At 41.7% G+C, this 14,058-nt stretch overlaps 1 protein-coding gene across 1 annotated transcript in view; it reads left to right on the top strand.

Annotated features, from left to right (window-relative positions):
* The window catches only part of LOC136880859 (kinesin-like protein CG14535), a 352,948-nt gene that overhangs the window by 193,220 nt on the left and 145,670 nt on the right, over positions 1-14,058 (top strand). Inside the window, exon 3 of the mRNA XM_068229150.1 lies at positions 11,071-11,331. Coding sequence (XP_068085251.1) covers positions 11,071-11,331 — 261 coding nt within the window. The remainder of the gene's footprint in view (positions 1-11,070; positions 11,332-14,058) is intronic.

Raw genomic sequence — 14,058 nt, 5'->3', positions numbered from 1 at the left:
TGGTGGGGTAAAGAGGTTGGGCGGTCGAGATGTTGGGCAAGAAGGAGTGGGCCGGGGACGGCGACGGGACGTGGTAGGGCAGTTAGAAGTTTGGGGAGGAGAGCGAGACGGTTCGATGTGATGGTAGCGGCCGTGAAGATGTAGTCCAGTGGCGATGGGGTGGTGTGCATCCGCAGGGGTCGGTAGGTGAAGGCGCTCGAGGCGTGAAGGTCCGAAAGCGTGATAGATCCGGGATACTCGTCGAATAGGCGTGCCTGCCATACGGAGTGCCTGGGCGATGTCTTCGGCTTGCAGGAGTGGATCCACGCCGCGGATGACGCAAGTGCAGTCTGTTGGTGGTGGTGATGACGAGAGACGTGCCGTGTCTGCTGCAGGTGAGGGTAGAGATGCGGGTTGTTGAAGAGGGTGGGTAGGGCTGGGAGGAGTGGGGAGAGTAGCGGTCATTAGAGGGGTTGAGTGGGATGTAACCAGAGTAGTGGTAGGAGTTGTGAAGAAAGAGTGGGGTGCTCGGGAGGTGGTGGTGGTGGTGGTGGTGGTGGTGGTGGTGGTGGTGGTGGTAGTGGTGGTGCATGGGAAGAACGAACGTCGTGGCGTGGGAATGGTGGCGGGGGATGTATTACACACCTTTCCTGGCCTCAAATGGATGACCCGCGCATAAGAATGCCTCCACATAACATGGTAAACACCCACGAATGAGACTAGAGTGAAGAGTGGCTCAAAATACCTAACGAGCTTCGAACCGCTCCCCCCCTACTTTCTGTGCTGGCCTCGGCAGGTCGAGCACTTGGGGGTGGTACGTTCGAAAGAAAAAAAAAGAACAAATACTTAAGATGGAGCTTTATTTAATCTCAAAGTAGGATCCCCTGCGTTCAACTGTCTACTGGATACTGGTTAGCACCGCTACAAATGACAAGAATCATATAATAGGGGTTACGAAGACTAATTTATTCAAAATAAGACATAAAAAACCTACAATCCTATACAATGAATTCTCCGCATACGGGAGGAAAAGAAAATGATTGACACTTTAAATTTTGACTCGCCTGAAGGGGTCGTCTGCACAAAGGTATAATTGAGGTTTTGCGACCACTATCGTCCATCTTTCCCTCATTAGTTCATATCGTTTCATTACATTTTTAATATTCTGTCGATCTCACCGTGAGATGAGCTGATGTCCCTATACATAGTACATCCTGTTCTTAGCACGTAATTAACCGGTTCCTGCACTACATGATTTCCATATTATCAGTGATATCTACATAGTACATAGACAAAACACACATACCATTTAGCTAAAACCCCGGACTTCCCTTATCTGTCACCAAGACAAAACAACGTTGAACATCGGTTCTGTTTGAACTCAAAATAAATGCACATTAAATACTAAACACACACATATATACACGTCATGCATAAAGGGAGCTATTCCTGTAAGAAAAACATGGTTATCAGTATCTTCTGCCCCAGCCCAATCTGACCTGGGCTAGAACTAGGTGACTCCGACTGAGAGGTATATTCCTGAAAATCCCTAAACTAGCTACGGTCACATATTACCGGATATTGGGGGGGATCCATAATCATTTATTAATTACCTTCTAAATCACCGTGATATTATCATTGACAGAAGTGCTCTTAGCCGAACCATTTAAAACAAACCAGCAAGCACGGTATGGTGGCCCAGAGCCTCGAGCCTTATTAAAATAGCACGGGAAGACCGCTCTGTCGCGAAGGGCGAGGAGCAAACACTCACAAAAAAGAAGGGATGGTCATTCGCTTAGTACTACCATTCCTCATTCATTGCCAACGCCGGATTCTTCTCTCAATTACCATGGCCAGCGCTCCTTTCTCTGAGACACATACCTATGGCCCACTTCATTTGTTTATTCATCTTACTGCAGAATTCCCAAGAATTACTCATTTATTCTTTACCTTCTCATTCTTACCGTAGAGCGCCGACTGTGGGCACTATCACTTCCGAATCATCTCATCGTAAAACTATCTGGGCATTCGGCCCTCTCACTACGTCTCATATCGCATATCTCCTTTCCTTGGGCATAGGACTCTCATGATTCCTCAATTCCACGCTTCTCATTCTTTCCGCTCACCGCCCAAACGTTCTCTATATATATATTTATATTCCTACCATACATAAGACTCTGGCTTCCCTGGGTCGCATCCCGGTTGCAGACTAAAAAACTCCACATATTTCTGGTTAAATAATCAAGAATCACGGGAAACTCGCGAACTGTCCCTCACAATTATACCTAAATAACACAATTATGTACCTCTCTCGGTCAGGATCTCTTCTCTCTTGTTGCACATGCAATCATTATATGTGTACGTTACATATGCATTGTCTGACTGACCCATGAGTTTCCCCAGCATATACGCTAGCCATCTTGGACATTAACTAACAACATTTAGACATGGTTTTTCCTGGATCTCCACACTATTGTTCCAACCACCCCTAGGGGAACTCAAATACTCTCCTATCCTTGTTTCCCATACTTGCTAGGATATTCTAGATATTACTAAGGAGAACCCCTCACGAAAAACTAATCATTAAGAAAAAACAAAAGGGTCGTCCGGGGGGTTAGCTCCCTTGAACTTTACGTTAACATGATCAAGCAATAAAATTTCCATATTAGGACATGCATTATTTTACAACATTTTGGTATTAGAAAGGAAAGCTCATCCTACCACCGGTTCTACATTAACGTGCTAAAAATTTATATTTGACATCACTCATCTGTTTGGTGGCCGTGGTTTTTCCTTCCACGGGAGACCCATGGCGGAGCTTACTGCTGCATGGCCTCGGCGCTGGAGTTGGGCGTGCTGTCCTTCGATCCTCGTCCACGCAAGTCCGACATCCTGGATAGCTCGTTCACTGCTGAAATCTCAGAGTAATCCAAAGGGGTAACACTCCACAACTCGTCACACGGTCCTCTGTTTACCGCGACACACACACAGAATTTACACAATAAACGGGCAGGTCATTCTAAATACAGGCGGATACCTTCACAGCATGAATCGGGTGGCTCACGAGACTTGAGAACCCTGACTTACAGTGGCAATTTTGGGTGATCCCAATTTATTAATACCACGGACTCATTTAGGCCGGTATTGTCCATAGCCGACTCCCGCTACTCGTTTATAAATTATGCTCGCAGCTTAATTACTTGACATGCGGCACAGAGACATTCGCCAAGGCTCGCATGGCTTCCCGTCTACACTTCACTAAGGCTTTTGTATTTCACGGCAGCGACGGACACAGTAACACTGTCTTAGTATGCGGTCAATAGGTTTCGGACTGTAAAAACTGGAGCACAATGTGACACACTGTCCCCTCTCAGCGACCCGCTAGGAACTGTCTCCAGCGAGGGCCAGCCCAGCCTTTATGGTCTACACACCGGAAGACGATGGGCGTAAACGATTCACGGTTCATTAAGGACACCAGCTACTTTCATCCCAGGAATTCAAAACATTTAAATGGTGCGTATTGTAATCCTCTCTCTCCTATCTTATTTGTACCAGATGTGATCAGCCGACGATCGGCAGTTTTCACGTAATTTCACTCCCGCCTTTAATTATTCCATTAGCGTCATCTGAGAGGTGGAGTCATCTTTGAACGCGATTCTTAGCTTGGGGGACGCTTCACATCCACACGTGTTTGCAGTCTGTTAAATCTGGACATCTGGTGACCTCCTTTCGTCCCTGGAGTAAAGTATTCCATATTTTTAGTCTGGGATACGCAGAAAATTCAGCTCTATTCATTGGTGTGCCTCCCATAATTTTCCCATGTCTAGATCAAAATATCTTATAATTTTTACGCGCCAAAAAACGTTGGCACCCGTGAAACGTGCATAAAAAGCCGGAAGTTCCTTCTGTTAGTTTGGATCCCTGGGAAACTAGGCCACACCTCGGGGCGTGTTTGACTACTGTAGCGTCGCGTCATATCTCCAACTCTGTCTGCGAGTTGAGAGGGCTTTTTCACGGGGGCTTGGCTCCTGTCCAACCTTCCCTTTGTTTTCCAGGCGATCTTTCGCGGGTTCCGTTCTGACCGGACGCTGCTCGATCCCCATCGCCCTTAATCCTACCAATGACGCGACGTTTAGAAGTGATTTTAACAGGGTAGAAAGGCACCTATGATTTCAATGAGCTGTACAGGGCACTGTACGGTTTCAGTATGGAGGTGGCGTGGAGACGGTAGTCGAAGCAGCGCTGGCAGATGAAGTGGCCTGGAGCTCGGTGAGAAGACGTTCAGGAGAAGTGACCACTCTATGGAGGCCACGACAGATTCATGCTCCAGTATGAAGAAGGCGATCACGTGCAGCTGGAGTGTTGCAGTAGAGAAGAACGGAAGATACTGGGTCGAGTCCGTCATATAGCCGGATAGCATGGTAGACTCCAGTCGTGCGGAGATCGGAGAGGATTGAGTCTATGGAAATTGCAGTGTCGACATCCAGGATGATGCAGGTGGATATATTGGGGCGGCCGACTTTCATCGTGGTGTCAGCCGATTTGCTCTTTTGTGTCGGTTAGGTGCGAGATTAAAGCTGTGCCGTCACACGGCCGAATCTAAAACACAGGATGAGGTGCAGGAGTAAGCAGTCCGCTTTTAGAGACGGTGAAACAAGCCCGAGCTGGGCAATCACACTCCCTTATATAGTGGAATAGCAAGTCAGCAGAGAAAGGTCTAGAAGGATCGGTGACGTGGTAAGATGACGTAGAACGGTGCAGGTAAGGGAGGGAGCAACGTACAGAACACAATCAACATGGCGAGGAGACAGAGTAGACTATAAAGACGGTGTTTAAAGTGGAAATAAACGGAGCAACAGCTAGCAGACGACGACAGCCGAAGAAGCCGGAGAACAGGTAGACAGATATGCCATATTTTACGGTGAGGGTACGTTATAATGTTGACAAGCATAGTTGCTAGATACAGTAGGTATTCTCTCTACTGTGGTCATACATATATTATGATAAAAAGTATGGTTTATCACCTTTAACATCCCCGTAGGTAACAGGTAGATGAAAATTTTTCTGTCACCGATATATCACATAAGCTGTCCCGGAAGTATGTGTGACAAAATATCGTTTAAATTGAGTACTTGTATCACGTTCACAGGGCTATGTTATCTGCTGTAGCTGAAGGTCAGCTTATCCACATGACTCTCTTATCAGTCACCGCGAAATATTCCGTTATGACATAAATATATTTATAGCTGGGAGTCATCGGAAAAATTGCGTCACGAAATAATCGATACAACATATGCGACGTGATGTTATCTAGCAACCGTGAAGGCTGTGATCTCAAGTAGTGATGGATGGCCATGATAGAGACATAGAAGACTCTTTTTTTTTTTTTTTTCAAAGAGGCCTCATTTCATCATACTCTAGGGCAGTGTTTCCCAAACGTTTTGGGCCGATGGCAGAAACGGTGTTTAGACGATGTCTACGGTTAAACAATACCTAAGTATGGTGCCGAATTGCAGAGACGTCATTTATCACTTAGACACTGTCTAAAACTGATGTTGAACCGGCCATTTTTAAACACTGCCGAGAGAACTGTTTAACCTCAAATGAGATGAGTGAATCACAATCAGAGGTTATGTAGGTACCATGAAACATATAATTTATATTATTATGTTGAGACGATTGCGAGAAGGAAGATTAGTCTGACGGCCTCTCTGTGGGTCGCCCGCTGCTAAATCGCAGCAATTCACTTGACATGTACTGGGTGATAAAACTTAAAATAAGGTTTCGCTTTTCAAGAGACTTGTTGCTTGAGACTGACAAAGGTACAGTCCGGTAATTGTCAACTTGAATACAATTCTTGGCACCGATATATTTTATTATATACATGGGTTAGTTTCCATGGAATTATAGGTCACTTTGTCTATATACATGTCAGAATTACTTGCCACAATCGTCAGAGGGCTGTCACATACATCAACCGGGAGAGATTCACTTATATTTACTGCTAAGTAAACACACATCATAGTAAAAACTAAAAGGTAGGTTGTATGTGGTTTTTATATATTAATCATATAAGTTTTCGGCAACTATCAGATAAGAAAAGGCAAGTGGTGGTGATGGTGGTGATTACTGTTTAAAGAGGAGGCCTGGGGAAGAAGAGCCGTGGCCATAATAACAGCCCTAGTATTTGTCTGGTGTAAAATAGGGAACTACGGAAAACAATCTTCAGGGCTGCTGATAATGAGTTTCGAACCTACGATCTCCAGAATGCAAGCTACATCTATATGGCCCGTACGACACGTTCGGTTACACATCAGTCTAAGAGGGGCACATAGTATGTGTACGTAACATATGACATTGACCGGTGTATGTATACTGATTCTGATGGTTCGGTCAGCTTCCGCTTCGAACGCTAGCGCTGTGCCGCGTCCGGGGAGCCATCTGGTGGCGAATGAACGTACCATTTCCACTTCTATTATAACGTCTAAATTTCAAAGTGTCATTGCTTAAGAAGCCTTTCTCGCGGACAATCGAGGTTTTCTTCTGATGACCCAGAGCACAGTTCTCTGTGAAACGCACAGGATTTCACCTTATTTTCTTGATACGGGATAAGCCCAAAAGCCTGTACAGTATCATGCCTGTAAGTACGGGCCGTAAAAACATCACTGGTAACATATTTATCATCATACGTTTTTTCCAAAGGTACTTTGGATACCACATTTCCTTCTTAAGTGTCTGTGAAACCCCTGTGAAATATTACCGCGGACCCTAGTTCGATAATCTTTGGCTTACGTATCTTCTGTAACTAGCACGGTCGCGTCTAGTTCTACATTTCTTAGTTTAAAATTATTGAAATCTGTATCTAACGCTATATCTCGCCAGAACTGAACTTTGTATTGTAACTCGTATGCAATGTATGTTATAATCATACACATGCACAGGATTGGGTTTAGGGAACTGAACCAGACTTAAATTGGATTACTTTCAACCCCCGCAACTCTGTATTTTGCCCCTAAAAGAGTGTGTACCCCTAGTGGTCAGATAAATAGAGACTTTGCAATTCAAATGGTCCTCCCCATCAGAAGCGGGCAACTGTCCCGTTGATGACTCTCAGTGGATGATTGACACCTGTCAATTGCCATTACTGCTACATTAGCCATATCCGTTAATCCTACTCAGGCCGAAGCCAGGTAGGGGAGTACTAGTGAGGTAATGCACATAAAGGGGTGAGTAGAACGCGATATAGAATTGTCTCCAACGGGAGATAGGTCGCCAGTCCCAAGGTTACCACATTAGAATTTCTGGGCACTCACTAACAAACTGAAAACTAATTCAGGAAAATGCAGTTTCATAAGCTTGAGCAAGGGGGCTTTCAGTATTGTCTTTGATTGGACGCTCTTGCGTAAATTCTGAGAAGTCCAGCTGAATTAGCGTTGCCAAGTTGTACGTTTTTCCCGCATTCTCAAGTATTTTAACTGTTAATTTAGCCTTACGTTTTATTATTTTCCCGTACAACACTTTCTTCCTTTTTTTTATCATTTGGCTCTTGTTTATACTAGAACCCTTAACAACTAATCCCCTTAACATGATAAACATACGCAGTGTTTTGATTATTATCTTTGATATTTTTGCCTCAGTTATACAAATTTCGTTTGCGGCAATAAATTAATGTCATGTATATTCGCAGGTTCAGAAACAGCCGTAAAACATTCCTGCGACAAACGAAGGGAGAAATGTTAGTGAAAAGCGTATTAGTCTAAAAGAATCAGTGACTTTCTTATTATCCTGAAATCCCCTGAAATAATCAAATGGAGTGATGTTCGGATATAAAAAATGGCTTTCACGGCCACCCAGAAATGGTTCTATTCATGTGATTGTATGATGTTCGGATGTTAGAAATCCGAAGTCATAAAATCAGAGCTTCAAATTGTGATAAATTTCGGCATGTCCTGCAAAATGTTTTTTTTAACCTACTAAAAAATAACAGTAGGTTGCTAGATAAAGTCAAAATGTTTCGAAATAGCAAAGTGTTACGATGCAATTACAGTTTCAAGACATATAAGATTTTTTTGAGTGATTTATGATCGAAAATAGCATTTAATAAACATGATGAAGGTATGATCCGCTGCTATATATTTTCTGTTCTCCTATATGGATGTGAAAGCTGGACTCTGGATCCAATCATAGAAAAACGTATTGATGCCTTCGAAATGTTCCAGTATCGTCGTCTCTTGCGGATATCCTGGGTAATGAAAATCTCAAATGTCGAGGTCCTTCGTCGGATGAAAAAGCAAAAAGAACTGCTGCGCAGCATAAAACAGAGGAAAACGCAATACCTAGGACATATCATGAGAGGTGAGAGGTATAAGTTATTACAGCTTATTATCGAAGGGAAGATACAGGGGAAGAGATCTGTTGGGAGAAGAAGAAATTCATGGCTGAAAGACTTTCGAAGATGGCCCTGCTGTACATCAGAAATGGCATTCCATTCTGCGCTGTTAAGATCAGAACTAGTTACGTGGATCGCCAACCTCCGCTCGGAGACGGCGTCTTAAGAAGTAGAAGAAGAAGAAGAAGAAGCAGAAGAAGAAGAAGAAGAAGAAGAAGAAGGTATAAGTTATTTAAAAAATGTGTGACTGAAATATTTTCCTTTTTTATCCTTTAAAGGAGTGGCAACCCTAACCTGAATAAAGATCTAAACTGGGACACTCATGAAAGGAGTGTAATTGATAAAAAATATACTTCCTTACATTTCGTGATGAGGTTGATTAAGGGCAGCAGGTCCCGAAGGAAGGGACTGGACAGTCCACCGCGAGGCCATTCCTGGAATATGGAGCAGCCGTACGGGACCCGTGCCAGACAAGGTTTTTCAATGATGTAGAGATGGTACAGCAAGGGCCTATAAGATTTACGTTTATTGATTTCAGTCCTAGAAGACGTGTGGAAAAAAGGTATTGAAACTTGTGTGGTAGACGCTGGGTGCCGAAGGATAGGAGCACGGTTATGCGCCGTCTCTCTCTCTCTCTCTCTCTCTCTCTCTCTCTCATTGTTCCCTCAGTTCTAAGGATCGTGATCTCAGGGAAGGCTCTTGGTCAATTGTCTCCATCCCTTGTGGCCCTCGGCCAGACGTTCTGCTCCAAATACGTTCAATCCAGTTATACTCCTAATAATATTTGAGCATCAAATAGAAACTCGCCCACGGTCTTTCTTGCCGAGAAAAATTCCCAGAATGAACAGTTTTCCTATGTTGTCATTCAAACGTCGCATAGTGTGTTCAAAGTATTGTAAAATTCTTTGTTTGCATATTGGTGATAATCTGATTCTGAGGTTGAGCTGATTTGTAATGGAATCATTGGTGTGCGTAACATTCTTCACCAGCGCCATGTATATTCGCTCAAAAAGGAATAAGGACACAGTACTGCATTTAATATATTATCCGACTTAATTTTAATTTTTCTCAAAATGTCATTTACCTTCCATGTATACCGTATGTAACAATGAGGTACGGACAAACCTTGAGGACACATTCTTCACACGTGTTATATCGACATGAGTCCAAAAAAGCTTCATTTATATGTTAGAATTCATTTTCTACAACTCTACACAATACCTTACTCATGGGAAACACTGAAAAACAGAACGTATCAGCATACCGCACGCAACCCTTTCTTACATGGATCAATCAGTCAATCGGTCAATCAATCCAATCAATCAATCAACATTGATCTGCACTTAGGCCAGTCGTCCAGTGCCAATGGAAACTTATTGAACATCTCTCTTGGTGAATTATTCCAATCCCTAAATCCTCTTCCTATAAAAGAATATTTGCCACAATTTTTCCTCTTGAATTCCAGCTTTATCTTTATATTTTGATCTTTCCTACTGTTAGAAACACCACTCATTCGTCTACTAATGTCATTAGCCGTCATCTCTCCACTGACAGCTCGGAACATACTGCTTAGTCGAGCAGCTCGTCTCCTTTCTCCCAAGTCTTCCCAGCCTAAATTTTTGCATCACTTTTGTAACACTACTCTTTGATCGGATATCACCCAGAACAAATCGAGCTGCTATTCTTTGGGTTTTTTCTAGTTCTCGTAACAAGTAATCTTGGTGAGGATTCCATATATTTGAACCATACTCTAGTTGGAGTCTTACCACAGACTTATAAGCCCTCTCCTTTACATCCTTACTACAACCCTAACTACCCCTATAACCATGTGCAGAGATCTGTATCATTTATTTACAATCCCGTTCATGTGATTACCCCGATGAAGATCTTTCATAATATTAACACCTAGGTACTTATAGTGGTACCCATAAATAACTTTCACCCCATCAACGCAGTAATGAAAACCGAGAGAACTTTTCTTATTAGTGAAACTCACAACCTAACTTTTAACCCCATTTATCATACCATTGCCTGCTGTCTATCTCACAACATTGTCGAGGTATTTTACCCGTTGCTCACAATGTTGTAACTTATTTATTACTATGTACAGTATAACATCATTAGCAAGAAGCGTTATCTCTGATTCCAGTTATTAATAAATATAAATAAAAGAAAACATGAAGGTTCAATGATACTGCCTTGAGGAATTCCTCTCGTAGTGATTTCGGGATCAGATAATGCTTCAACTACTCAAATTCCCTGAGTTCTGTTTTCTAGAAATATAGCCACCCGTTCAGTCACCCTTTTTTCTAGACAAAATGTACTCAATTTTTGCCAGTAGTTTACCGTGATCTACCCTATGAAACGCAGTAGACAGGTCAATCGCGGTGCAGTCCATTTGACCTCTTGAATCTAAAATATCCGCTATATCTTGCTGGAATCCTACAAGTTGAGCTTCAGTGGAATAATCTTTCCTAAATCCGAGCCTTCTATCGAACCAGTTATTAATTTCGCAAATATATAGCCTATAATTAGAAATAATACTTTCTGAAAACTTACATGCAACACATGTCAAACTGATTGGCCTGTAATTTTAGGCTTTACGTTTATATTTCAGAATCGTATCTATCTGCATGGAATTCCGTTTAATTCATTGATCCATTGATAATAGTCCACAACATTCTTCTTTATTTATGTTCTAGGTGAAGGTGATGTTGAGAGTATGTGGTGGGTCGAATCCTTCAACTACCTCCACTTCAGATGCGAATGGCATCCCTGCTACGACTACAACGCAGTTCTCATCCTCGTCTTCCTTCTTCAGTATCGACGCCCGGAAGAAACAGGTGACTTTGTTCGACCCAGCACTGTGTGGAGGATCCTCCGCTCCTGAGGATCGCCGTGTGGGTGTAGCTGCCCCCAAGATGTTCGCTTTCGATGCGATCTTCTCCCAGGATGACTCTCAGGTAAGGAATCAGTAGAAAAGTATACAGATACCCTAATAACCCTTTATAGGTTACTGGTACATATTAGCTTTTAAGGCTCATATCTTGCATGAAACATGTCTTCATTAGAGACTTAGTGGTCTGAAGTTGTTTTCTTCACTAATTATCGCAGCTCCCGCGAGAACGCATCTGCGACATTCATGTGTTTAAAATGTGATACACAAATGTACCAAAGAGCTTTAGTTCGCGGGAAAGTTGTGCATTGCCAACACTGGAGGTTAAAATACATTTTACTCTATTTGCATTCAACTCATGCCAAAGCAAGTTACTTTATAATTACTTAGGCGTTATAAACTTATTAACTGCACAACTATCTAGAGATTGTTTACCGAAGTGAAATGGCGTATGGCTTTTAGTGCCGGGAGTGTGCGAGGACATGTAAAAATGTAAAGACATACTTGATTGGAAATTTAATTCTATACAACTTTAGTTATATAGTATTTATCGATAGGGCCGCTAATAATATAAATATTCGACAAATAAATTTAAGGCCTTCCCCTAAACTACCATTTCACTCAGCGTGAATAAAATGATTTATAGCCTAGATTGTAGTGACTCATCCCCCGACTTTACATACCGGTTTTCATTAAATTCTCTTCAGCCGTTTTCTCGTGATGCGTGTACATACATACATACAGACAGACAGACAGACAGACAGACAGACAGACAGACAGAAATTACGGAAAAGTAAAAAGTACATTTTCTTCTTACTATGGACATGACCGATACAGAAATACCATTCTTTTCAAATTCTGAGCAATGTACAGACAAAACTCTTATTATATATATATAGATTACTCATTTGATATAAGTAGATTGAATACCTTTGATTTGAATGGCAAAGTACTTTCCTGCAGGATATTTGCCGCTACGATGTTATAATGTGAAGAGTGTACACACGCAACGAAAACTGAGTTGTAGTTCTGGTTTAAGAAATGTAGACTTGAAGTAACAATTCAATAAAAAATTTAATTGTGTTATAAAATGTGATCATTGTGAGATAAACAGAAGTTTAGGGTTTTATTACTTTTTGTAATATACTGCCTTTTATATTATGTTGATGCACATTATTTCGCAGTTATTATATTCAATTGTTTCTTCGATGAGAAAGTGGCACATATGTGTACCACTGAACTCTGTGTAAAATTTCACTGAATGGTCTCCGGTACATACATGTACCACCCAATATCATCGAACTAGGCACCTTCAGGATCTCTTATGGCTTCATTTTACATTCTACACATCCCGAAGACAACAAATAGTACAACTAAAATATTTTTGAAATGTCCCAGAGTACTTCCCTATAAAGAGATAACCTAGTAATATAAGAGAAATATTGTAAGGTCGTATGATCCGAGTAGGATTGTCACTGGATTGTTACCATGATGGCGTAGTTTAAATCTCGGCAAGCCACTCGGGATTCTTGAAATGGAAAATCGCATCCCAATGATTTGGATTCCACGTTAAATTTAAACTCGCGGCTATTATCTTTATACAAATCATCTGACAAAATGACAAGCTTGCTTTGTCATACTGATGGTGAGAAACAACGTGAAATGGGCATGTGAGCATTAGTGTTGGTTATATTGCAATGGGAAAATTAGATGACCATGAATTAGTACATTAAGTAACAAGCCTATAATGGCAATGGCAATAATTCCGTGAGTGGATCAGAGACCTTGACAATGTCATATGTTTTCAATGATAGAAAGTTATCATAACCTAGCTTTATTTCAAATACAAATCCTTTATTGTACAGTTGGTGAAGTGAATTTTCGGGAATTTTCTGTGTGGTTGTGGAATATTAGAAGTAGAAGGTGCATTGATGTGTGTCCGGCATGTTTGATTCTGGAAATAAGTGCGAAGCTAGTGCGTGCAGCGCAGGTGCGATGCTATCCTTACCTAATTCGTCAAACAGTTGTATTATAATGAAAATATGAACTCTGATTGGTGCAGAACCTGTATCATAATGAAACTTGAACTATAATGAGCCAGATTGAGATTCAGTTTTCTGGCATATAATATTTATATTTCGGCACCGTCGAGCATAAATGTATTTTACGAGTCTCGGGCATGGTCACCAATCAACTGTTGCTAATTTCAGATAATCACCAGCCATAACAGGAGGTTGTGGATTTACATATTAGTTGTACAGTGTGTAGGGTAAGAGGGAGGCTATTCATCTTAATGTTAGTACCACCACGGCCGGCTTGATACAGCGTAGATTTAGTTGGCCGTGGTCTACACTACGTATCTTAAACTAGTACCTTCTATTTCAACACATTCTGTTTATACAAATCTACAGCCTGTGCACCTCTCAAGGTCACCGTTGCTGTGAAACATCTGTGACGTCATTTCCGTTCCACATTTTGTTCGGGCATATTTAGTTTTTAGGGCATATTTGCTACTTATTACTAAATTCGATGTCATATGTGACCCTTCTTCGGATATATTTAAATAGTTTTATGGCATATTTGCTTGCATAGTTTGTACAATTTTAGGTCATAAACGTTCGAACGCTAGTTATGACCGTCGCCAATCAAGAGTAAATATTAAATTAAATTAAATTGAAACATTGCGCTGTGAAAACGTGCGTTAATTCGGAAGTTCTATTATTTTCTGCGTAATACCAAGAGCCTCTTGTCAAAAATACAATTTCTGTTACCTCCCGAGAGGATTCCCCGTGAT

This window comes from Anabrus simplex, chromosome 9, assembly GCF_040414725.1.
Source record: "Anabrus simplex isolate iqAnaSimp1 chromosome 9, ASM4041472v1, whole genome shotgun sequence".
Classification (NCBI taxonomy): domain Eukaryota; kingdom Metazoa; phylum Arthropoda; class Insecta; order Orthoptera; family Tettigoniidae; genus Anabrus; species Anabrus simplex.
The sequence above is the reverse complement of the archived record's forward strand: the minus strand, read 5'-3'. Positions and strand labels throughout refer to the sequence as shown.